Source organism: Pinus tabuliformis, chromosome 7 (assembly GCF_031772625.1).
Source record: "Pinus tabuliformis cultivar Carrire ecotype Pingquan chromosome 7, CPIR1, whole genome shotgun sequence".
Taxonomy (NCBI): domain Eukaryota; kingdom Viridiplantae; phylum Streptophyta; class Pinopsida; order Pinales; family Pinaceae; genus Pinus; species Pinus tabuliformis.
The window spans coordinates 249,316,049-249,344,015 of NC_142293.1; the positions used below are offsets into that span (position 1 = coordinate 249,316,049).

The 27,967-nt window shown below is 38.7% G+C and overlaps 1 protein-coding gene across 1 annotated transcript in view; it reads right to left on the reverse strand.

The window, feature by feature from the left end:
- Positions 1-27,967, reverse strand: part of LOC149246778 (peptide chain release factor 1, mitochondrial-like) — a 259,495-nt gene that overhangs the window by 162,275 nt on the left and 69,253 nt on the right. Inside the window, exons 4-5 of the mRNA XM_089458024.1 lie at positions 22,306-22,489; positions 22,115-22,163 (exon numbers count right to left, since the gene is read on the reverse strand). Of these exons, the coding sequence (XP_089314150.1) occupies positions 22,115-22,163; positions 22,306-22,489 (233 nt within the window). The remainder of the gene's footprint in view (positions 1-22,114; positions 22,164-22,305; positions 22,490-27,967) is intronic.

Here is a 27,967-nt window from a genome sequence, read left to right on the forward strand (position 1 = left end):
GGGAGTATCTTTCTCATGCACCCACTCATAGAGGAGCCTCGCATACTGCAACCATTGGCCACCTATAATATTGTTTTCAGACTGCTTTTTCCTTTGTTGTAGCTCTTTCCAAAATCCCTTGGGGTTGTGCTTTCCAAAAGAGATTAACTACTTTCTTCTTCCATTTACATATTCTTCTTTTTTTATTGTACTAATTTTTCAAGTTTCTTCTTGATTTCTTTACTCCACTCTCTCTTTTAAAGATCTCCTGGCTACCTTGCATTCTTCATCATACCATGATTTGTCGGAAAAGTACTTGTAGCTCCCTTCTTGGGGTAGGACCTTTTCCATGCACTTAATGCCTTGTGAATTGTTGGGATTAGCAAACTGCAATGAACATGACAACCCGCCTCAATGGTGGTCTTAACTACCACACCATGCTCTATAGTTTAAAAATGTTGCTTAAGAGCAGCACTGAATCTTTCCCTGTTTTCCTAATTTATGAGGATTTTTCCTTTGTAAAGATCTTTCTTTTGTATTCCAAGAGTTTGTATATTGTGTGGACTACAATGGGCAAAATCCAGCTTAACAAATAGAGGGGCATTATCAGATTTCATTTCAATAGAACATTTCCCAATATCTAACTTCAGCAGTCTAGAGGTGAAACTTTGAGAGCAGATTACATAATCTACCACACCTTGACCATTGTAAGTTTGCATGTGATACCTCCTAAAGTTGGCCACCTTCTCATTCCATTGCAAATAACCATGCCAAACAAACTACAGAGCCCCAATAATTCTACCCCAAAGGGTGTCACACCCCCATTTTCATCTTGTGAATCCCTTTCCCAAGGTTGACCACCCCCCTATACCAACCATAGGGGATTATTTTCTCCTCTTCCTTCCTTGCTCAACTAGAGGGATTGGTTATTAGTTGTCCTTGCATTAAAGTCACCTATTAACAATATTTCCCCAAGAGGGTTGAATAAAGATATATCTCTCTTCAATGAGGCATACGAGTCTTCGTTGTCTAAATTTCTTCTTTTATAAATCTTTGAGTTTTTTGGGGCAAAGTAACAAGCCGCCAACATGAAAGTAACCTCCTTTTCTGTTATTTGTAGCCAAATGTATTGTTTATTCGGATCCTCTTTTTCTACTTTTACAATTCCACACCATTTTTCATTTATTAGCACTGTGACTCCCTTGTGTCCTTTGCCTATCTCATTCCCTTTGTTCCAAACTGAAATCTTCTTGTAACCCTCGAAATTTGGAACCTTGCATCCATCGTGTTCATGTGTTTCTACAAGAATGATAATATCCTTCCCCTCTACTATGGGCCCCAACCCCAAACCTCTTCTCCATGGATAACCTCTGCAATTCCAACTTACTACCTCTGAGCATTCCAATGGGGCCCTTATTTCCTATTTGGGAACTATTCACTAATTTGAGCTTTCTCGTTCTTCAGCCATGCCTGTTTTCCCTCATTTCTTATTGCTTTCACTTTTTCCCACTCCTTTCTTTGTTGATCTTGTTGAGCAAGAGTCAAGTCCCCATCTAGGTAGATTCGTGTGCCTCTAAGAAACCCTCTACTTCTAAGGATCATATTCTTATTCTCTATACTCCTCAAGATAACTCCTACATGTCTATCAGATATCTCATCCTCCCTCTACCTTCTTTCTGAACTTGTTTGCTTAATGAATACACCCTGTCCACTTCAATTGATCTTTAAGAAACACACTTGCGAAGATGTCGATCCTTTCATTGTCAACGTAGTCCCTCAACCCTTTGATAATGATATTTGTAGCCTTGCCTTGCTTGTCTTGTTCTTCTTTTATTTGACATTTGATTTGCTTCTCAATAATTCCTTTTTTATTGTTTGATGCCCCACTTACAACTTGTGACCATGATTTAGCCTCTTCTATCCGATCTTTTAGTTAGTTTTCTTCAGTGTCCAGTTCATCCAATGCTAACTGAATCTCCTTTATTTGTTTTGTGTCCTCTTCTTTTACCAATTCTTACTTCTCAAGGTCAGTTACCCTTATCTGTTCTAATTCTTATTTCAAGGCAGCCACTTCCTGCCGCCCTTTTTCAATTTTACCCTACATGTTTGTGATTTGTTCCTTAAGAGCTTTATTTTCTCTCTCTAATTTGACCTTGAACTCCACAATTTCATTTACTTTGTTGCCTTCATGCCACCTTTTCACTTTTAAAATTTCGAGTCTCCTTTTCATGCTCATGAGCTCTTCCACATATAGTCCCCTTGACCACATTAATGATGTTGATCTGGGATTATATAGGCCTTTGTTATTATGATTATCTGCTTTTTTTATCTTCTTTGTTTGCTACAAAACCCTCTATTCTATTCAGACTTGATTTGAGACCCGTAATAGCTTCTCTTTGCTCTACACTAGTTTGAGAATCCTTGCTAAATATATTGTTTACCTTCAACAGGATCATTGAGAATTTTTTCTTAGGTGTTTGCCTTAACTTTCGAATCTTCCTATGCCTTAAAATCCCCTTATATTGTTTTGCGTTTACAAAAACCAATCTCTCGCCTGTGTTGGAAGTGCCCTTCTGAAGAAAATTTGCCATAGAAGAACCCCATGATCCTGCTGAATCCTCCACTGTTATGGCAAGGTGAGGAAATGAAGGTCCATTAACGAGTTGAAGGTTGTGTTTCCAATAAGAGCTCCCACCTACTTGATGAACAAGGTTTAGCAATGGAAATGAACCCTTCACTTGAGATTGCAAACCATAGTTGTACCCTACCCCCTCCACAGTAATCGAATAGTTTGCAAATTTGTTTCTTGTTGTGTTAAAGAGTGGTATTTGTGGCTCCTCTATGTTGGAGTTCTCTCTCAACTGTGGGTACCTTTCCTTTGGGTCTGTTGACCACTCCATGTCAACTACCCCATAGCTATACATCGTTTCGCGCATGGATTTCCATTATGTCCGAGCAGTCAGATGATCCACAAATTCACCATTATTAGCTATATGTACATTGGAGTTTCGTAAACCCATTCTGCATTTTGTAATGTAAATGATCCTAGTAAGACAAATGTATGTAACAACCTATGTAAATTTATTTTTCTAATGATGATTTCTATCCTAGGAGGTTTTTAGTCTCACCGATTCATATATGTTTCTAAACATGGAGGATCGGCAGAGTTTTTCCCTCCAGCCTCACCCCAAAGCTAGGGTGGATTTTCTCAACGCGATTTTAAATGAGTCCTAGTGTTATTTATCGAATCTCTGTAAAAGTGATTTGGGAATAATTCTAATTATTTGGTTAGATTATTTTATTACAAGTCACTTAGTCTACTAGATCATATTTTGTGTCACAGAAATGGGTAATTATTGAGGGTCTATAACGAATGGGTGTTCTCCCTTCATGGGTTAGAAATGTAATATTTTATGTAAAAAATATTTAGTGCTTGGTCCCTTATAGTTAGACACCATGGCCCCCGGATGCGGGTGTCTAATCCGAACAGCCGGAGGGTACAGCTAGCACGAGGAGGCCACATGGCCATCGCTAGCTGCCACGAGTCAACCGAACGCGGGAGGAGGTCTGGCAGGTTGGCGAGTTTAATACTGAAGCCTTCACGTCGGAGTTCATTCGCATTAATGCGAGTAGGCGGTGACTGTAAGGAGCATTCATGGCGCTCGGGGTTCAAGAGCAAGCCATGGAACTTAAGGAGGCGGACTGGTATGGGGAGCGACATTCGCAGCAAGCGAAGTGTAGGAACACTCTCTGGCCTCTGGCGATTTTGGAGTTTAGGAATTGGCTTGGGGCTGCGGAAACTCTGGTTTTCTACATCCTCATGGCCAGAACCAGAGAGAGGCAACCATGCCGAAGAGGAAGGGGTCGTGGAGCACCAGGTCGCCCTCCTGCAGCTGCAGAAGCGCATCACCATTGTTGTTGTCAATACTGTTTCCGCAGAGCCGGAATTCCCCATCTGCAGGCATTTTCGTTCCTGGACTCTGATGCCCCGCCTGAGCAATTGCCAAGGCCGCTGGTGCTTCCGGCTTATGGCTCAGCCATCTTCAGGCTGGGCAATCTCAATGTCCACATTTCAATTCTCTTTATTAGCAGAGCAGAAGAGGAACACGATGACAGCAGAGTTCCTACTTCTGCAAATATGGAGAATTTGGCAGGGGAACAACCGGGGGAAGCAAAGGGAAAGGAGCCAATTCAAGCAAAAGCACAGGATGCGTCGACGTCTAAAGCTGGAGAGGACTCGGAAGAGGAGCTGGTGGGCTGGGGATACCCGATTGTGGAGATGGAGCCGGAAGAAACGGAACCAGCAGACTAATTTCTCCAGTCATTCACATGCCAGGTTCATTTTGATGATTTTGGGTCTCGGTCATATGGTCATGACCTATAATTCTCTGTCTGGTTCGAGTCTTGAGCGTGGGTCTAGTAATCTTTATACAGGACATGCTCTGTTTGTCACTAAGTTTTTCAGTTGTGTCTGGGAGTTCGCCAATTCTCAATGTCACCCCTGCGTGGGTGTTCTGCATCAGTCTCGGCCCCTGCGTGGGTGTTCTGCATCAGTCTCGGCCCCTGCGTGGGCACTGTCAAAGTTAAACTCTGTTTTTGAGGTAGTTTTGGGGCAGCAAATGCTCAGAGCATGAATTTCTCAGCTGCTTACCACAGAGCCATAGTTGGCCATGGAAAACTTGTTTCTCTGCTTGTAATTTATTCATGTATATAATATAATACCCTAGAGTAGTTTTATGGAGAAAAAAAAAAAAATAGTTAGACACCATGGCTAAATATTAAAGGGTTGGAAATATTAATAATCCCCTCATGAGTCAATTAATTAAAAATTTTGTCTAAAATAAATTAAAATGCTAAAGCCAGAAATTTAATTAATTTAGGTCCTCGGAAAAATTAAATTCTCCAACATATAAAATTTGTGGGTTTAAAGTTTTTAATTTTTGGAGGTCTCTGGCCAAGGGAATATTGAAAATTTCAAGATATTTTGAACCCTTGGGCCATAGTAGTTAAGTCAAAGTCAACTTTTTGTGGCAATTAACTCAAAATAATCATTTTTGAGTTAATTAAAAGAAAATTAAAAGTGAAATTCGAATTTCCTCAAAAAGTAACTTTATTTCAATAGTGATGATTAAAAGATCATTTGATCTTCATCAACGGTTGAGATTGCTTTGACGGGGATCAAGCCAACTAGCCATTGGAGAATTTTCCTATAAATGAGAGGCCTCTCTCCATTATTTGCATCCGATTTCTGAATCGTGTACTTGCTCTAAGAAAGCTCTTATAACTTTTTTTGGTTAATAAAACGCAAAGACTTTGGGGTTTCAGATCGTGGTATTCCTCTTTGATCTAATATGACCATATACTAAAAATTGATGTAGAATTGATTAGCCATTAGTAAAATGAATGTTAACTGAAAGCACGGAAATCGAGGAAAATTGCTGGAGCAGAACACTTTATGACAGCTGATAAACCATAAGTAAGATGCAAAACAGAAGTATAAACGAAAAAACATAGTTATACCAGACAGCAAGATTGATTATGGAGTTCATCCCTGATGGACTACATCTAAGGGTCCGCTTTCAAAATGGGCAACCGTTTTATTAGGAATGAGAAGAAAGGAGTTGATTACACAGTGATTTGGACAGAATGAACTTGCACACAGGCAATTCTGACCTCTATCATCAGATAGCTCTCTGAACCAGCTTTCCAACGCTGCTTACGGTTTCCAAATCCGACTCCGGATGCTCCCGAAACACTAAAAACAAAATCGCCTCTATCCCTCCAGAACCTGCATACAAAAGCTAAAAACCACTCTCTTCTACCTCATGGACAAAATCTGCCTTTTAAGGGCCTCCAGGGTCATCAAAACCACTTTGGCTGATTGCATGGTGAATTTGCTGACTTTAGGGTTACATATGGTTCGGTCTAGTCATTGTTGGACACCTTGGCATTAGGTTATGGTCTTCGAATTAATTTAAACCAAACTAAACAGAAAAAACCCAAATATAAACTTTATATTATAATGAAACCATAAGCTGTCAGGGTAAACCGGGCAGAGGTTGATGACTTGCCATGTGAACAGTTGCAGTGTAACTGTTTGCGGCCACCTACGATGTTTTCCCTCGCAGTTTCAGCTAACCGTGCGGCCTGATGGTTCATGTGACAACTGCCTCCAACTGTGGCGGTGGACTATCAACTGTTTCTGACGCAGTCACGCTCAATGCTAACCCCAGCGGTCTTACCTTGTCTGTTCACATGACAATGGTTTGAAACCCGCATGGTTAAGGCCTGTGGTTGGAACCTCTGAACACCGTGACATCCTCCGCCTGTTAGCTTGTAACGCTCACATGATGAACAGTCCCGCTGCGGTTTAAGAACGCGGTTAGGGATTGTTTATGTGTTTTGTAATGTTTTTTTAACACATATTCAAAGGCCGAGGGTTAGAGTGAGGGTTTTAGTCTAGGTTTTGAATGCGATAGGTTTAGGATTTATAACTTGGTCATTAGGTTTAGGCTAGGGTTAGGTTTTAAGGTTTTAATACATAAATTTTCAATGTATTAGGGTTTGAATTGTTTAGCATAGATTTTGACACATGGTTTGTAGCTTAGGGGATGGTGTAGGATTTAGATCTTTAGAACTAGCATTAGGTTCTTTGGGTCTTCGATGTAGGATTAGGGTTTTAGGTCTAGAATTTAAAAAACCTTTTACAGTATTTCGTCACAATGTGACGTAAAACCACATGCGACGACCAAACCCATGCACATCATCGACTCCAGCTGTCTTTGCAACGACGACCCGGATGACAAACCTATGCCACGGACGACACATCAAACCTCTGCAATGGATGATACAAACATTTCGACACCAATCCTGTTTATCGAACAACAAAACACATGTCGTCGACCAAACCCTGGGGAACTGTCGATGAACTCAAGTCGACAACCAAGCGTTAAACCATCTCCGTTGAACGCCATGAAAACCTATGAACTTACCTAAACAACCCGATCATAACCAACACTGTCGAAACTAAACTGAAGCGACGACGACACTAAATGATACCCATGAACTCTGATGACGACACTTTGAACACTTATGCAATTAGATCGATGGATCTCCTGAATCATTCCTCTCCACTTGAAAGCTTTTGGACCACAAAAGTTTGACTAGACATCTAGTCGATGAGGGTAGAACTCCCTCTCTTTCCACCTTGACCTAACGATGTACCAATACATTTGATCAATCACCTACATGTGATGACCCTTATGATGCTGACCATGATACCTTTTGATTCGGTGACCTGTTTCTTCCATCCACAGTATGAACAACTTGTGACGATGGAAAAACAACCTATTATCAACATGGCAATTGAATTCTTTCCACGAAGAATCATGAGTTAGTAATTCGAAAACATCTTTGAAAACAGTATTTGTAGAACTTTGTTTAATACATCTGATGGGTATTAACAATCTACTTTCCGGAATAACTGAAATATTCAAAGACTCCTTTGATTTTGACTTCATATCAATTACTTGACTTGATTTACTTTCTTGTTGACTAATTACTAAGTGAATTTGTTTCTCATAACTCATCCAGCTGTGATGAAATGACTGCTGCAACTTAGTTTGACTTTGAAAGTATCTAAGTAATTGTTGATTTACTTGAATCACTATTTCTTCGTCTATTAACTGATATCTCCATTGACTAACACTCACTTAATGCATTAGTTTTCAAATCATGATAAGGAAACTTTAGATCTACTTTCGAAAATGCTTTGTCATGAAAACTTATAGACTTCCTCTCCACTTGCAAAGAGGCTTCATTACTTTTTAAAGCATGAAATGATGATGCAATACCAAAGAAATGTAACACTGACTTTCCCCAACACTGACCTGCACCCCTGAAACTGAAAATAAACATACCATCTGAAACAAGTCTCTGATTAGACTCACATGTACCATTCCCTGCAATACACTGTTGATGACGATAGCTTCTAAAATTCAAGTTGAATGAATGAGTTGAGAGAGATTTTGTCTTTAAGAAGATGTTCATAGGACATTAAATGTATCTCGTGTTGCTTATCCCGTTTATGAATAAGATTTCTTGGAAAAGAATTAACCACCTTGACCAATTGATCTATAAATTGAATCTCGCATTTCGAACAATCATCCTTATGTTGTTCCTTAATAAACATGAGTACATATTTACTTGAACTTATTAACTGCTTGACTTGATTTGTAACAATTAAATCCAAGTTTGATTTGACTTTATGTGCCCTAATAATAAATTCAACCCCTTCTTTCTTTAGGTGATATTTATTTTCTCTTCTGTAAAACACTACATCTCTATCATAAAGATAAGGACTTCTTAAGACAACTCCACATATGTCTACTAGGACCACATCTAATTCCACTTCATCAATGTACTTGGATGTAATTGCAAATTTTAACCAACACTGCTTTGTGACATGTATCTGAGTTGATTTACTAATCCAACCTAATGGGTATGGTTTTGGATGATTATGTGTCTCCAATCCCAATTGATTAACTATATGTTCAGATATTAAATTTGCTTGCGACCCACTGTCAAACATTGTGTCAATCTTTGTATGCTTAGAAGTTATCCTTATGTGGAAGAGTTCAACTCTTTTTTCCTCATGTGGAGGATTTATGTTTGAAGAAGATACATTAGTTTTCGAACTTGAACCAGTATCAGAAGTTTTACCTGTCGTAACCATGGCGGTTATCCTCCTTTCATCTCCTGAATTTGAACACAGATCTTGCTAGATTGTTGCAATGGCCTTCTTTTCATCCTTTGCCTTAAGGAACTTTTTGGGCTTAAGTTCTGGATGAAGTTTCCAGCACTTCGATTCATCGTGACCGATTCTCTGGCAATGAGAACAAGTAGGTCTTTCCTTTTGAGCTATCGATGATTTCTTTCTCTTCGAAATGTTCTTCCCCTTACTGTCACTGGAATCTCTGGTTTCCATCTCTTTGGATGACTGAGATGACAACTTGAATGGTCTACCACCTTATTCAATATGTATGGCCCGAACACACACCTTGTCAAAATCATCAGGAATAAACATCAATAAAGTATGTTGCAAATATGAATGTAAATTGCCGACGTATTTTAACAAAGTTTCACGTGTATCCAATGAAATACCAAGCGCCAATGTTGTCTTCCTAAACTCCTGAGTAAACTCCTGAACACTCTGCCCTTTACCTTGCCTCAGAGGTTGCCAATCAATAACAGCTTGTTGCATGTATCCTAAAAGATAAAACTATTTCCTAAGAGCTTTCAAAAACTTAGACCATGAAGAGATGACTTTTCCTTTATGCTTTACATCTAGCTGAGTTTTGCTTTCCCACCAGATTAAAGTTGTTCTTCCCATTCTAAGTGTAGCTAACTGAAATTTAGTTTTATCTTTAGAAATGTTCTAAATTCGACAATACACTTCTAACTGTTTTATCCAGTTATCTAGCTTTTCAAGAATCATTTCGCCATCATAAACAGATAACTCAAATTTAACATCAAGTTTCAAAAGAGATGTTTTTTTAGGTTTCCTTTCTGTTTCAGATTCTGCACTAGAAGAAGAAGAAGAAGAAGAGGATGATGGAGATGATGGAGGTGAAGGTGGTTTATCATTCTTCCCTCTACCTCTGTTCTTCTTCAATGGCTTTGAAGAAGAAGCTGCATCTCTCGCCCTCTTATCTTCGTACAATTCTCCCAACATCTGTTGCATGGTTAAGAACGCCTATTGAAATTGTCCCTCACTCATCTTAGTCTCAGTGTCTTCACCTGCATCAGGTCCTGACATGGTCAATTTTTGAATGACTCGTTGCATTCCAATCTCTGGATCGATATGCTCAAGGATTCCTTCTCCTCGTTGCGACTTAGACCTAGTTAACATTCAATGGCACATTCTACAACGCAACCTACTCTGATACCAAATTATATGATCTGATATGACCATATACTAAAAACTGATGTAGAATTGATTAGCCATTAGTGAAATGAATGTTAACTGTAAGCACGGAAATCGAGGAAAACTGCTGGAGCATAACACTTTATGACAGCTGATAAACCATAAGTAAGATGCAAAACAGAAGTATAAATAGCAAAAACACAGTTATACCAGACAGCAAGATTGATTACAGAGTTCGTCCTTGATGGACTACATCTCCGGGTCTGCTTTCAAGATGGGCGACCGTTTTATTAGGAATGAGAAGAAAGGAGTCGATTACACAGTGATTTGGACAGAATGAACTTGCACACAGGCAATTCTGACCTCTGTCATCAGATAGCTCTCTGAACCAGCTTTCCAACGCTGCTTACGGTTTCCAAATCCGACTCTGGATGCTCCTGAAACACTAAAAACAAAATCGCCTCTATCCCTCTAGAACCTGCATACAAAGCTGAAAACCACTCTCTTCTACTTCATGGACAAAATCTACCTTTTAAGGGCCTCCAGGTTCATCAAAACCACTTTGGTTGATTGCATGGTGAATTTGCTGACTTTAGGGTTACATATGGTTCAGTCTAGTCATTGTTTAACACCTTGGCATTAGGTTATGGTCTTCAAATTAATATAAACCAAACTGAACAGAAAAAACCCAAATAAATACTTTATATTATAATGAAACCGTAAGTTGTCAGGGTAAACAGGGCGGAGGTTGATGACTTGCCATGTGAACAATTGCAGTGTAACTGTTTGCAGCCACCTACGATGTTTTCCCCCTCAGTTTCGGCTAACCGTGTGCCCTGATGGTTCATGTGACAGCGGCCTCCGATGGTGGCAGTGGACTGTCAACTGTTTCCGACGCAGTCACGATCAATGCTAACCCCGGTGGTCTTACCTTGTTTGTTCACATGACAATGGTTTGAAACCTGCATGGTTAAGGCCTATGGTTGGAACCTCCGAACACCGTGACATCCTCCGCCTGTTAGCTTGTAGCGCACACATGATGAACAGTCCCGCTGCGGTTTAAGAATGCGGTTAGGGACTGTTTATGTTGTTTGTAATGTTTTTTTAACACATATTCAAAGGTCAAGGGTTAGAGTGAGGGTTTTAGTCTAGGTTTTGAATGCAATAGTTTTAGGATTTATAACTTGGTCATTAGGTTTAGGCTAGGGTTAGGTTTTAAGGTTTTAATACATAATTTTTCAATGTATTAGGGTTTGAATTGTTTAGCATAGGTTTTGACACATGGTTTCTAGCTTAGGGGATGGTGTAGGATTTAGATCTTTAGAACTAGCATTAGGTTCTTTGGGTCTTAGATGTAGGATTAGGGTTTTAGGTCTAGAATTTAAAAACCCTTTTACAATCTTTTGTCACAATGTGACGTAAAACCACATGCGACGACAAAACCCACGCACATCGTCGACTCCAGCTATCTTTGCAACGACAACCCGAACGATGAACCTATGCCACGGATGACACATCAAACCTCTGCGATGGATGATACAACCATGTCGACACCAATCCTGTTTGTCGAATGACAAAACACATGTCGTCGACCAAACCCTGGGGAACTGTCGATGAACTCAAGTCGACAACCAGGTGCTAAACCATCTCCGTTGAACGCCATGAAAACCTATGAACATTACCTGAACAACCTGATCATAACCAACACTGTCGAAACTGAACTGAAGCGACGACGACACTGAATGATACCCATGAACTCTGATGACGACACTTTGAACACTTGTGCAATTGGATCGACGGATCCTCCTGGATCACTCTTTCAGATTTACGTGGTAATATTGTTCTTAATGCTTTGCTGTTTTTATTTGCATTTGCTGGTTAATAGCCTTTGAGGATTGATCTGTGTACAGGTATCTTGCACAGATTTCTGGTTTTTTTAGAATATCATTTTAATTTGATAGAAGTAGCAGGTATCTCTATTTCTTGATAATTTTATGATCATTTTTTAGATCTCTATTAATCTAACAAGCAGATTTAAGTGTGCAGAGGTTATCATTCAGAATTTGGGCATTTGGGGAAGTCCTCAGCTGGACCAACTGACTCTCAACTTACAGAATTTAAATGAGCCCACTATCTTTTTAGTTTCTGAAGTCATTTTTTACTTGCAGGGTTTTTTTTGGGCTTGTGCCTCTTTAAAATTTCAAATTTATTTCTAAATATTGTACAAAAATTTGTTTAAATCTAGCTAATAGAGGGCTTTGATCTACAGATATGCTAGATCTGTAGAATATTATTGTAGATTTGTAAATAGCAAATTTCTAATTCATTAGGGTTCTGGGTATTTCATATTTTTGTATATACATGCTTTGGGGTTTTCTGTCTTTTATTTGTGCAGGAAAAAATCTGAAAATTGCAAGTGATTTTTGTGGATTCCGGAGAGAGATCTGAGCCCCAGAGGGCATCTCCATTTTGTTTGCAGGTTGAAGAGAAATTTCAAAAAGATCGTGGGCAAATTTTTTTTAGGGCCTTGAGGCCCAGCGCTGGCCATCTCCAGCCTCATTCTCGGCCTCTATCATTCCACCCTCAGGCCTCTCATCTTTGCAGCCTTCTTCACCATAATTTTCTCACTAAATTTTTCCTAAAATTTCCCAAAATTTTTAACAAAATTTTCTCAAAATTTTCTGAGTTTGGCATTTGCATTGGAGAATTTTCAGTGACTTGGGCAACCCATCTTCAAGTGTCTTCAAGCCCCAAGGGGCTGACTGGTGCACATCCTCTAAACCCTTACCTCTTTCATTGATCTAATTAAAAGCAAGATTAATACTTGCATAAAATTTTAGTTATCTAAAATTTAGCAGCAAATTAGTTTGCATATTTCAATGCATTACATTTCAAAAATATATTTGCTTTCAGAAAATTTTGCATGCTATTTTCTGAATATTATTTCACTGTTTTTTCAGTAATTTTCTAAGTTTTTAGATCAAATACATTAATAGATCAGAAATAATTAAGCTCAGAAATTTTCTTAATTGTAATTATCAGTTTGTCATTTAATTTTTTTTGTTGTTATACATAGAAATTTCTGAATATTGCATGGTTAAAGATTGTTGTTTTAGAATATATTGTTGGTTTTAACATTTGATGTAAGCGCAGATTACTAGAATAATATTTCATTAATGTGATCTAAGTTTAAAACATTTACTTTAATTTCTGAAGTTCATTTGTTTTTACATGCTTATGCAAATAGGACTAATCTAGTTTTACTTATGCATCTAATGATCTTGATTGTGTAGTTCATAAAAATGAATTTTCGAATTTAAAGGTGTTTTATTCCAGCATTTTACATTTCAGTCCATTGTGCATTTCAGTAATTATTTGTGCAGATTTTACATTTTGCAATGCTGGTATAAGTACCTTCTTTCACATTTAGATCACCACATTTTTGAGCCTCAAGTTAAGTAACATTTAAGACATATTTCAGAAATAATTTTAGGCTCTCATTTAACTAAAATTAACCAAGTCCCTGCATTTCACATAGTTTTAAGTTTTGCGTTTGCATATGAGACAATTGAGCCTTTTCAGCAGCAGTTTCCCATCTTTTACTTGAACCTTATTTTATTCGCAAGATAGTTGACTCCACAAGGCACTAGTATCTCTTTCTTCAAATCATTTTGAATCCTTAAAATCTTGCGCAATCTAAAACAAGTATTGGTTGCTTAGCTGTGTCTCCCAAGTTGGTTGGTTCCCAACTAATCTTTCATTTTCCATTTCCATAGGGTCTACCCACCTTAGTCTGCTATTGGGAGACAACTCAAACAGAGTGATTGGGGATCAGTGTGACAACCCCCGATCTGAGCCGTTGTCGCGGTGCCTAGATATTATGTGCGACAACAAGTCCTCCGGATTAACCATCATATTTGTTTTAATGTGTTTTGCTTCAATTTTATATTGATCTCAATTAATTTGTGCCATTTTAAACGAGATAAACACCACTTAAATCATAAGAGATGGAAAAGAGAAAAGGAGAAAACCTTCCTTAATAGTTTTGAAGTTTGAACCTTTGATTTAGTTGTTTTGACTTCAGCTTGCTGAGGTAATATTGGGCCCTACAAAGACTAGGTCCCTCTGGTCGTTCTTTGGTCCCACTGGATGTCTATTGTCTTGCCCCTACTGCCTGTTGTCTCGCCGTGAAAACCTCTAACCACTATCCCCTCTTGCCCTGTCTCCAACCGCTGGCTCGAAATGCTTTTTGACCGCAGTTGCCCTATTCTGTGGTCGCTCGTCTCGTGGTCATTGGCCGCTAGTCCCGTTGTGGCCTCCGTGTTCCCCGTTGTGATCATTGTTCACTGTGGTCGTTGTGCTCCTTGCTCATTGTTGGCTACTCCCTTGTCGTTTCTATTTGTTCACAATGGTCATTGCTCCCTGGTCACTACTCGTTGGTCCCGCTGTGGTCGTTGCTCGTTGAGGTAGTTGTGCTTTGTTTCCTGTGGTCGTTGTGGAGAGAGCTTAAACGGAGAGAGTTGCAAATAGGTCACAGCCCCATCTCTTAAATTTGCCACCAGCCACACGTTGTGGGGTTAAGGGTTGTTCGTTGTGGTCGGTGTAGTCCCGCTGTGGTCGTTGTTCACTGTGGTCCCTATTGAGATTTTAATAGGGCAATGAATATGTTAATTCTCTTTAACTTGATAACTGCCTGTGTTACCTTTTTCCTTGTTAGCTTTGTTCCTTATTAATATAATGTGAGATACATCAAACAGCTAACTAAACAATAAGAACAGTGACACAATATATAGGCTGCAAGCCAAGGCCAAAACCCCTCCTCTTGAGGGGAAAACCCTTAAATCTCTTCTCTTCTTATAGATCCTTCAATTGACGAATACCAAGACCTAGTGACTCAGACAAATACCCTCCAAGATCAAGATCAACCACTAACTCGGCCTCCTGCTACAAGAACTTCGACCTCCTACTGCAGATCCAAAATCTTATCTCCCCGACAACTACTATTGTCACACTAGAAAACTTCGATCTTCTTTGAGTAGCCTTCCTCTTCCTTTCGCTTGCCTTTCCTTGAGACTTAGATCTAGAGAGATGCCCTAAGTGACCTTCACTTGACTTCTTTCCTCACCTCCTTCCAAGATCAAACCAGAGATAACCCTTGTGCAGAAACCCTCGCTTCGTCTTGCACATGAGAGAGAGAACTAGCCCAAACACTTCGACTTCCTTAGACCTCTTCTTCGTCCTCTCCTTCAACCTCTTTTTCGTCCTCTTCTTCGCATAGAATGAGCGATGAATGAGTGATGCTTTTGGAGGACGAGTTCCTCTCTTTATATAGGCCTCTTCAAGGGGTAGACGTGGCTCTTCACTTAGGCCGACTTGATCTTGGAGAGCATTTCGACACTTTAAAGACAAAAATAATTTTTCTTTACAAGATACAATGTGCCCATGGGATCTTCAATATATGACAATGACTCTTAGACCGAGGACAAACCCTAGAAGCACTCAATGGATGCTTAACCTATAAAATAAAAGAACTTGACCATGAAACCCATGCTTCAATAATAATAATTTCTTTTCATTTTATAATTTACAAGAATACATTTCGTACTTATGAAGACCAAACCTAGTTACACTTTTCAACACTCCCTCTTAACTAGGGAGGTATTCATAAGAGGTACATGGTCATTCTCAATCTGAATAGATCTCATAAAAAGAGTCGGATTGGTAACCCATCTGTCTAGCATCATATTAACCAGCATTGTCACATAGCAAGGCCTTGACTAACAGTGCTAGCTCTCCACAAGATCAGAGCAAAATGTTGGTGAGACCAATGATTTATAGACACCATCATCATTGTCTCTAAAGGTACATACTCCACCAGGGTGTTCACCAATTATGACCTTCCTTGGACTATTCTTATCTTGGATATATGACAATGACTCTTAGACCGAGCACAAACCCTAGAAGCACTCAATGGATGCTTAATCTATAAAATAAAAGAACTTGACCATGAAACCCATGCTTCAATAATAATAATTTCTTTTCATTTTATAATTTACAAGAATACATTTCGTACTTATGAAGACCGAACCTAGTTACACATTTTTCAACACTCCCTCTTAACTAAGGAGGTATTCATAAGAGGTACATGGTCATTCTCAATCTGAATAGATCTCATAAAAAGAGTCAGATTGGTAACCCATCTGTCTAGCATCATATTAACCAGCATTGTCACATAGCAAGGCCTTGACTAACAGCTCTATCTCTCCACAAGATCAAAGCATAATGTTGGTGAGACCAATGATTTATAGACACCATCATCATTGACTCTCAAGGTACATACTCCACCAGGGTGTTCACCAAGTATGACCTTCCTTGGACTATTCTTATCTTGGATAGCTAGTCTTCAAAGAATATTGATCCACGACTACTCTTGTCTTGAATTCCCTACCACATTCTCAAAGAGTATCAAATGTCAGATGGTTACCCAATCCTCCATTCTTTCTTCCCAAGTGAAGACAAGAATGTAGCATCTATCTCACCCTCTCAATTAGGGAGGATACATCAACCAAACCAAGCTTGTCTCTCAAGTGCACAAGCTTCTTGTTCGGAAGTGACTTTATCAATATGTCAACTACCTACTCATCAGTGAAGATATACTGTAGCTGCATCACACCATTTTGTACTAGCTCTCAAATATAGTGATATTTGTTGTTTATATGTTTTGTCTTTCCTTGAAACACTGGAGCTTCAGACAAACGTATACAACTAGTGTTATCACAAAGTATCACTGTAGGGTTCATCGGTCTTCAAACAGGTCGGATAGCAACTTCCTCAACCATACTACTTGTCTGCTTACTTCGCAAGTTGCAACATATTCAACCTCAGTAATACTCAAAGCAATTGTGTCTTGCTTTATGTTCATCCATGAGACCATGGAGGATCCCAAACTGAAACATCCTCCTGTAGTGCTCCTTCCATCTTGCTCACTGCCTCCCCAGTCGGAATCTGTATATCCAATCAGTTGGACATCATTCCTTCTATCATACTTCAAACAATAATGGATGGTTCCACGCAGATATCTCAGAATATGTTTTGTTGCTATCCAATGATCATGCTCCAATTGGAATTGACTGAGAACATTTACTGCAAAGCATATGTTTGGTCAAGTATTCACCAATTACATCAGTTAGCCAATAAGTTGTCTGTATTTGGAAGGATCCACAGAGCTTGATTCGAAACTCCTTAGTCTCTTCAAGTTTATGATCATCGGAGTGGTCATAGGTTTGCAGTCCATCACGTCAAACCTCTTCAGCGTCTTGATCATGTACTTTCCTTGACACAAATAAACTTCATCGGGTCCTTGCCATACTTATAGTCCCAAATAGTAATGCATCAGCCCAAGATCCTTCAAGTCAAATTTTGTTGTTGTTGCTTCTTACATTCTTCAATTCGACCTTCTACACCTATCAAGAGAAGATCATCTACATATAGAAGAATGATTACAGGTTCTCTATCTACAACCTTGATATAAAGGTTTGGATCAGCAAAACTTTTTGTGAAGCCTATTCTTTGTAGGTATGCATCCATTCTAGCATACCATGCCCTTGGTGCTTGCTTGAGGCCATATAATGCTTTCTTCAATCTGCAAATGTATGCCTTCCTATCTTTAACTTCGAATCCCAAGGGTTGCTCTATATAGACTTCTTCATCTATTGTGTCATTTAGAAAAGAAGTCTTGACATCCATTTGGTGGATGTTCCATCCCATCGATGCTGCCAAAGAGACTAATGAACGAATCGTTGTATATCTTGCTATTGGAGCAAATGTCTCTTCATAGTTGATGTCTTCTTTGAAGAAAATAAGAGACTCCCTGTTTTCTTGATACCTTCCTTGAGATGGCTTGCTATCTTGAAACACTTTTTGATGAACTTCTTTATTGTAGAGGAGATCTTCATGATGTCCTTTGCCAAACTTGGCTCCGATACCATGTTGAGAATTTAATAGGGCAATGAATATGTTAATTCTCTTTAATTTGATCACTGCTTGTGTTACCTTTTTCCTTATTAGCTTTGTTCCTTATTATTATAATGTGAGATACATCAAACAGCGACCAAAACAATAAGAACAGTGACACAGTATATATGCTGCAAGCCAGGGCCAAAACCCCTCCTCTTGAGGGGGAAACCCTTAAATCTCTTCTCTTCTTATAGATCCTTCAATTGACGAATACCAAGACCTAGTGACTCAGACAAATACCCTTCAAGATCAAGATCAACCACTAACTCAGCCTCCTGCTGTAAGAACTTCGACCTCCTACTGCAGATTCAAAATCTTGTCTCACCGGCAACTACTGCTTCCACACTAGAAAACTTCGATCTTCTTTGCGTAGCCTTCCTCTTCCCTTCGCTTGTCTTTCCTTGAGACTTAGAGCTAGAGAGATGCCCTAAGTGACCTTCGCTTGACTTCTTTCCTCTCCTCCTTGCAAGATCGAACCAGAGACCCTAGCTTCGTCTTGCATGTGAGAGAGAGAACTAGCCCAAACACTTCAACTTCCTTCGACATCTTATTTGTCCTCTCCTTCAACCTCTTCTTCATCCTCTTCTTCGCACAGAATGAGTGATGAATGAGTGATGCTTTTGGAGGACGAGTTCCTCTCTTTATATAGGCCTCTTCAAGGGGTAGACGTGGCTCTTTACTTAGGCCGACTTGATCTTGGTGGACATTTCGACACTTTAAAGACAAAAATATTGCATCTTTACAAGATACAATGTGCCCATGGGGTCTTCAATATATGACAATGACTCTTAGACCTAGGACAAACCCTAGAATCTCTAAATGGGTGCGTGACCTATAAAATAAAAGAACTTGAGCATGAAACCCATGCTTCAATGATAATAATTTCTTTTTATTTTATAATTTACAAGAATACATTTCATACTTATGAAGACCGAACCTAGTTTCACATTTTTCAACAGTCCCTGGTCACTGCTCACTGGTCCCGCTGTGGTCGTTGTTCACTGTGTTCGTTTTTCGTTGTTCGTTGTGGTCGCTGTGGAGAGAACTTAAATGAAGAGAGAGTTGGGAATAAGTGACAGCCCCATCTCTTAAATTTGCCACCAACCACACCTTGTGGGGTTAAGGGCTTTTCTCACTAACTTAGGTGTGTGTGTAAGGCGGCAACAGAGACCATTCTACTTCTTCTCTCTCATGGCATCTCCAATGACTAACTCCCTCCTTACAACTATTTCTTAAATGCCCCCCATCACCTTCTCCTCCCAAAGAGGGGGACTGAATAAGACAATCAACGAGGATATTTTTTGACGATTCATTAAGATCACAGGGCTTCTCCCCCGACAAAACCTCTCAAACCTAAGATGGAATTCTATATTGAGAACTTCTTATAGATTATCAACAGTCTCATTATTTGTTAGAACTACCTAAAGTAAAATTGGTCACAAGCCCTTAGAATACTTTGGCTGGCTAAGTGTGTGCTCCAATTAATCGTATCTAGCATGATCACCTATTATGTGGGAGAATTGGATCTATCAACTTTATTGCTTCAAAAGATAAGATAAAGGAAAATTTCATCTTTCAATACAATCAAAGAGGATATTTTTCGACAATTCATTAAGATCACAGGGTTTCTCGCCCAACAAAACCTCTCAAACCTAAGATGGACTTCTACATTGAGCACTTCTTATAGATTATCAATAGTCACATTATTTGTTCAAACTACCTAAAGTAACATTGGTCACAAGCCCTTAGAATACCTTATGGCTAGCTAAGGGTGTGCTCCTATCAATCATGTATCTAGAGTGATCACCTATTATGTGGGAGAATAGGATCTGTCGACTTTATTGCTTCAAAAGATAAGATGAAGGAACATTTCATCTTCCAAGACCTATCTATTATGATATCTGGAGAAGATTTCACTCCCTATATGGGAATTTTATGGGGTCACTACCATATTTCTCTTTTCAGATTGGAGATATTTGTCATTGTATCTTCCAAAGGCTTTTAGACAATGAACCTTGCAAGGAACCTTCAGGTCTACAAGATCGAGCATCTCCTTTCAACCTATCTCAACCACTGCGGTGTCAAGTGCTTGGTAGATACTATGGTCACATACTAGTCCAATGGTACATCCATGAGGCAATGCTCCCTCACACAAGAGAGCACAAGACCACCTCATTTTACTACTCCTCAACCCCTTCATAGAGAAACAACTATTGTCCCTCATCCCCAGTTTAATTCTCATGGATAGTTGCAAATTGTTAGCGTTCTTTACTTCCTTGAGAGACTTGTCAAGTATGGATGTTAAGAGAGTCACAACACAGAGTTCTTGATGTGCCCTAGGATAGCATAGTCAAGCACTCTTCACCTAGATCGCTCTTCAAAGGACATTATTAGACTTAGCATTATCACTTTCAAGGTGGTTGGCAAATACATTGCCACTTAATTTTATTCAACAATGGATAGCATCTCATTGCTCATGAGTTAGTTGGATTCTATTGCTACAAGGATCGTTCTTCTTTTGAAGTTTCTATCACTACTATAAGATCTAGGCTTAACCCTTTGTGTTCACCCTATATAAGGTTTTTTATTTTGAATGAACTGTCTCTTGTTTTTGGAGATGCTCTTGGCATCTCCTTCATTGTCAATGTTACTTGTATTTTGGAGTCCCATTGACCTATTATGATCAATAGAGGGCATTAATATAATTCCAATTACATTTCATTTCAAAAGAAAGGCTAAAGAAAAGGAGAAAGAAAGGATTAATATAGTCATTCTAAATAACATTGTTGAGAAGGATGAGGATGACACCTCTGGTGTCAAAAGTGATAATGAGTTCCTTTTTTGAATCATTTTGCTGGTGGTTTCTAAATGGGGGAAATGCTAGAGGGGTTGTCCGACATAGACGGCTGTCTACAGGAACTTGGTGGCAATGGCAGAATTTCAACTTCACAAGGGTGATAAAAACCTGATATAGAACCTATGAAAAATTCAGATCTACCAGAGAAAAAGGCAGCTAGCAATCAAGATTGTGTAAAGCATCATCAAGATTTTGTCAACATCATTTTGAATCATATTGTCTGCAAAAAATTTGACCTTCAACTTCTATATTGAGTGGGCTAAAGTAAAAATTGTTCTTTCATGTTCAGGGAATGTTAAGAGTGGTAACACCCAACAAAGCATTGCTAGAAGTTCTAATCTTAAGAGAATCACAATAAATGGTAATGACCAAATGTTAGTACAGGTGAGTTAAGAAGGTACTTGAATAACTTATCACTTGATGTATAAATGACTATTGGTAATGTATTCAATGGCTCCTCAACTAATAAATAACACATTCTTTGTATATTTGTTTCTCTCATGTTTATGGTTGTGTATCTATAAAAACCCCACAGTGAAGACTATTGAATGCAGTGCTACAGTTAAGGGTTGGATGTTATAAAGAAAATTGAAAAGAGAATCCTGTACTGGGATTAACATTTGAAGATTCAAGAAGCAGTGCCAAACAGTTGTCCGGAACTATCAATTATCAAAAAGCTGTGAGAGCTTGTACATATGTAGCTTGAGTTACAATTTTGGAGCTGAGGCACAAATTAGTTTCTATGAAAAGAATCTGATACTCAACTTGAACCAAAAAATAAATATATCTTCCACAATATGTGAATCTCAAAGAAGAATAGTTATGTTTGTTTTGCTATGCCAATGCAGCAGGGCTGTGCCAAAAATACATGTTGTATTATGAATTTATGACAGTAATGATAGAAAAATTAGAGAAAATATTTCCATATAGATATGTCACAAGGACTACAAGCAGTATGACACAAAGGTTGGAGTTATAGAACGATGTGAAATTATACAAAGCCTTTAACATATCTAGTTTCATGTTGAAGCAGACTTCCTATCAAACCAGATCTATCCAGATATCAGTAGCTTGCATGTCCCAACACATTGATACATATTTGGTAAGAAATGGGACCTTATATCCTCGAAGTTCTGACTCAGTTATATCCACAATTTCAAACTTCCATCGCCTCTTCTGGGCATACTTTTCATACCTGTACCACTTCACCTGATTACCATATGCCATCTGAAACATTCCTACTTAAAACTAATAGATTGATACAGATAAACGAGGTAAAACCTGAAATTCAAATATAGAAAGCAATGTATAGCAAAAGGGAATCAGCAGATACACACATTTTAAATATATCCATAGCAAACAATGATGCTTCCTCTCCTCCTGTGCCTGCTCCAAAAATTTCAGCACAAATAGTTCAAATTTTAAAGGGACACATAATGATAGGATTACAAACTCTCTCTTTTTTTCTATGGAACAAAATGATTAGGCCCAGATATCAATTCGGATCAACTTGGATAAAGACCAATACCTGCTCTGACCTCCAATATGCAATCCTTTGCATCTGCATCGTCTTTTGGAAGCAAACTCTGAAGCAGCATATACTGAATGTTTCTTTCCTCTTCTAACCTCAGATGGAGTTCCTGAGCTGCTAAGTCACGCATTTCTTTTTCTTCAAGAGAGTCATTCACCAATATTTTCAAACCATCAATTTCCTGTATGGCCCAAAAAATGTTTATTGGTGTATGTCACTGAATAAGGTCTTTCTCGATTTTAAATTTGAAAAAGAGCTGCTGCTTATATTAACAGAAATTATGATACAAAGATAATATACGAATATGCATAGGTCTACCTAAAGGATAGAAGAAAGGCCTTTAGGTTAGACCTGTCTCAAATAAACAACCAGGAGCATCTTTCCAGAGGACGGAGCTTTTAGCTTTAAGTCGAGCATGTAACTCATTAAACATACCACCACTAAAAACAATTTATGAGCAAAGCTTCCACAAAATACACAGAGTAACTAAATAAGTTAATACAAACATATTAAAGATCACATTCTAAAGTACATATTAATTGGATAGCCTGCTATATTACAATCTTGGATGAAGGCTAGAAGATGTAAATCTAGTAGAACGAATTCTTATTAGTTAACTCCCAGTTCATTGACGACAAAGGGCAAGCATGCCATAAGTGATGAACAGGTTGTGGAGCTTATTATTTACCATCCATACCTTTAAAGATTCAATCATAAATATTACAATTATTGTTGTTAATTAAAATCACCAGTTTGTTCACTTTTGATGATCAGTTCCAGGATGGAACATCATACACATACTTGTAAGTACAGATAACAAGACGGATATGATATGTACCCTAACACAAATTTAAAATAAACCAAGTACATACTGCAATCTTAGTTTTGAAGCAATAGCACTTTCATTTTCAGTTTTAATACATCCCTGTGAGTGCTTGCTTTTTTTGCATTTCAGTTAGACTCAAGGATTCAAGAAGGTCAACAACTTGGAGCTAGGACAATCCTTGATAGACTCGTGCAGTTGAGAGTTAAAAATATCATGGTTAGTGTTACCACACAATCTAGCAGGGCCTTAAGGAGTGAAACCTATGGGACAATCGCTAGACTAAGTGACAACTATAGAGCAATCACCCACTGTCACCACAGTCAATGCCCCCTGCTCTTTACAGGTTTTCACCGATGGTAGGGGCCCCAGTGGGAAGGGAATCACTTGGCATAAGTAGATTAATGATTAGGTATGATGTGATCCACAGATCCCATTAAAGGAGAGACACAAAAATGGCACAATGCTTCAAAGAAGCTAAAACGCTCTCCAAGAAAAGCCTTAGGATGATACCTTTAAAGATTCAATCATAAATATTACAATTATTGTTGTTAATTAAAATCACCAGTTTGTTCACTTTTGATGATCAGTTCCAGGACGGAACATCATACACATACTTGTAAGTACAGATAACAAGACGGATATGATATGTACCCTAACACACATTTAAAATAAACCAAGTCCATACTGCAATCTTAGTTTTGAAGCAATAGCACTTTCATTTTCAGTTTTAGTACATCCCTGCTAGTGCTTGTTTTTTTTGCATTTCAGTTAGACTCAAGGATTCAAGAAGGTCAACAACTTGGAGCTAGGACAATCCTTGATAGACTTGTGCAGTTGAGAGTTAAAAATATCGTGGTCAGTGTTACCACACAATCTAGCAGGGCCTTAAGGAGTGAAACCTATGGGACAATTGCTAGACTAAGTGACAACTATAGGGCAATCACCCACTGTCACCACAGTCAATGCCCCCTGCTCTTTACAGGCTTTCACCGATGGTAGGGGCCCCAGCGGGAAGGGAATCACTTGGGATAAGTAGATTAATGATTAGGTATGATGTGATCCACAAATCCCATTAAAGGAGAGACACAACAATGGCACAATGCTTCAAAGAAGCTAAAACGCTCTCCAAGAAAAGCCTTAGGATGAGGAGATCAAGGCTTAGGGTTTGAGATATGTGCTGATAATAGGTATTCCTAAGATGAAGACTCTAGGTGATGAGGTAGGACCTCTCAAGGAAGCTCTATGTGATGCTTTGACACTTCTAAGAGGCTCTTCGCTCCCTTTAAGAGACCTTAGAAAGACTTGCATGAGACCTAAGGTTTTGTGAAATGTCATTGACAAAGGCACTCTCAAGGTCAAGGAAAGGAGGAGAAAGGGCTTCTTATTATTTATTCCAGTGAAGCTAATACAACCCTCAAGAAGTCCCCAAACAAAGGAGATACAAGCTAGATTTTTCCCTTCTAGGGCACACCTCGGGCACAAGATTTGATGGAGAACTGTGAGAAATCTACCAAACTTGGAGTTCGTCTACACAAGACCTCAAGGAAGAGTCATGTGCTCATGGAATCCACGAATTCACTCTCTAGAGGATTTCGCTTGATGCCCTAGTCTAGCCTTCCAAAGGGAAGGGGACCGAAATTTTAAGGAGAAGAATTATGGAGAAAAGGAAGTTTGATCACCAAATTCCATGGACTAGTGCCTAGTCCTTTGGGCAATGGAGTCTTAAGATGCTTAAGGTGAGATAAAATGTCTTCAAAGTGTTAAATTTTAGGGCTTGATTGTTCTCAGCCATAGTTAATTGCATATTCAAAACTTTTTATCATTTACACATTACATTCACCCCATTAATCATATCATCATTAGCAATTATGCAGAGAGAACAATAACATCAACAATGCAAGGGAATAATAAAGAACAATAGAAGAAAAGCATGCATAAGAGAGACATTGGGATTTAGGTCAGAGACCAGGGCAAAACCCCACAAGGGGGAAAACCCAACCAGATTCCTCTTCTATTAGGTATTCATCAATCATTCAGTTGAGATACAAAGTACAATGAGATACAATAATCACAAGAAGCTTTCTAGACCCAACCCAAGTCTGTTCATAACTTCGTTTCTGAACTGAATGAAACAAATCCAAGAGAGCTCATATCACTGCCATATATAATATCACATCTACCGTAAGGACATTGTCACATCTATTATTCATCATGTTATCATTGTTGTCAAGAGTATGTTATCATCATGATCACTGTCACAGCCATACTGTCGTCACTGTTATACAAAATTTATCATGCCACTGTCATCATGTAACATAAGCAAGGTCATAGCCATGTCAAGAACACTGTCGTGTCAAGTAGGTCATTGTTACTTCCATGCAAGGTTACTGTCACACAAGATTACTACTATATCAAGCTAACTGAGATGGTCTTTGTCAAACCCACCCTCATATAAGAGCACTGTCATGTATAATCAATCTCAAAATTCAAGAGCGTTGTCATACAGGGTTACGGGAAAACTTCAGGGTCACTATTATAGTCTCCAAGTTACTATCACATCAAATACTATCTCACTGTCATATCAAATGTCACTGCCAAAGTCCATTTGTTAAGACACCAAAATTAATGTTGTTACTGAAGATTACTTTGTCGTAGAGTATTATCACAACCCTACAGCATAGGTCACTGTCTCTCAAAAATGTTTCATGCTGCCATACAACATCATCATAGTTTCTACTACCATATATCTAAGGATAGAAGACCACTATTATTAATGTGATGCCACAGTTAAAGATATGAGGCCACAGATATAAATATGATGCTACTGTTAGAGATATGATGCCACTGTTATAGATACGATGTCACATACAATACATTGTGAACCATTATGCAATATGCATGAGCCATTGTAATATGATCGAGCCTCAAAATGAATGCATCGACCCACAGAAGTAATGTACATAATAGAATACGAACCACAGATGTGAATCATAGAAAAAGTGAACCATAGTGATAATGTACTGGCTACAGTGTGAGCCTCAGATATATGACCCACTATGATTGCTGTGAACTGTATATATGAAACATGGTGATGAGAGCGAGTCACGGTAACAGAAATTTTACGTGAGATTCATATATGAACCACTGTGATGAAATCGGGCCCACTGGAACAGAAACTCTTTGCGTGTCACAAAGGATAAGCAAACCATCAAGCCACACCAGATAGTGAGCCACTAGAACAAAAATTATATGCGTGCCACAGCGGATAAGCAAGCAATCAAGCCACAACAAAAGGCGAGTCATTACAAAATTGAGTCTAACAATCTTTTCATTCAGTGGTATGAGTCTTCACGGCTTGTTAATTTATACAATTTGATGAGGAGCCAAAAGGGTGCCTCAAAGCCAACATGAACATTCTTTTAGTGAGGTCGACTTCAAATATTGGAAGGAAAATTAACAATTCAAATTTGCTCATTAAACCTTGCCCAAATATATTTGTCACAACATTAAATAATAATAATAAAAAAATCCCTTTGACTAATTCAAGTTCTTTCTTTGGGGCAAGATAGATTTTCCCTTGGGGTAGCTTGGGTTCCCTTTGAGAAAATTCATACCGAAGATGCCCAAATTTCAACACTAAGGAGGCACAAAATAAATGCCCTAGGTACCAACTTCAAGCATTTACCCTCTTCCAAAGATAGTGGAGTTTCATGAAGAATTTAAAAACATTCATTCACTAGGAACATTCATTACACGCTTTGTATTGGATAACATATGAATATTCCACTAGAAAATCCTTCCAACAAAATTTATCTTCAACAATTAGATCATAAATTTAGCATATTCTAGAGCAGCAATTCCATACATTAAACAAGTTCAAAGTCAAATTTTATCAACATAAGGCACTTAAAAAGAAACATGCAATATATCCATTCACTATGCAAGAAGAAGCTCCAAAGAAGAAGTGGGAATCTCTAATGTCCCTTCTCAATAAATTCTGCTAGGGGTGTTCTACAATTTTGCAATTTTGAGGTGAACACAATTCCAAGTACCAAACATAGGAAAAGTGGGTGAAAAAGAAAAAATTACAAAGTAGCCACCCCCAAACATTAGAAAAGCCAAGAATTTTGATGGGAAATGGAAAGTGGGGGGCACTACAAGGAAATACACACCCCTTGGAGGAATTTGAATTGGGTGAGAGAGGGAAGTCGATGGGTGAAGTCCACAAGGAGCATGAGGGATGGCTAGCTATAAATTAGAGGTGCAGCTCTCATTTTGGGACTTTTGCCAACTTGACTTCTAAACCATAGTTTGCTCAAGCTGTTTAGCTGGGTCAACAGATTGTTGTTCAACACCAAGAGATTTCTAAGGGGAAATTTCAACACTTTCAGTGGACCTTGAGTGCCACCTTAGGGGAGACTTGTCATATTCTTGGAGGCATTTCGGGGAGGTTACAAGGATTTTCGATTTGAATTGTGGAGCAATCTGGGTGCAGAACGGGACCACATACTCTTGAGGAGAGGTTGTTACAGACTGAGCTAGTTCTGAGCTTTTGGAGGCTTAATTCTTGGGCAATTAGCAGTGATTTTCCAGTGGATTTGGGGGTTGAGGGTGTGACCATTTCCTAGGTCAAATTATTCTTCATTGGACCTGCGCAGAGAAGCTTTTGTGCTTGCACAGTTCATAATGGAGGTTGTTTGTGGGTGAAACTTGGCCAAGAGTTGGGCGTTGGGCTTGCTAGGGGATTATCAGGAGCATTATTGTGGAGCTTGCTCAACATTTTGGAGGGGTTTGGTGGCTGATCTCCTGTAGTGCAAATTATCCAATTGGTGG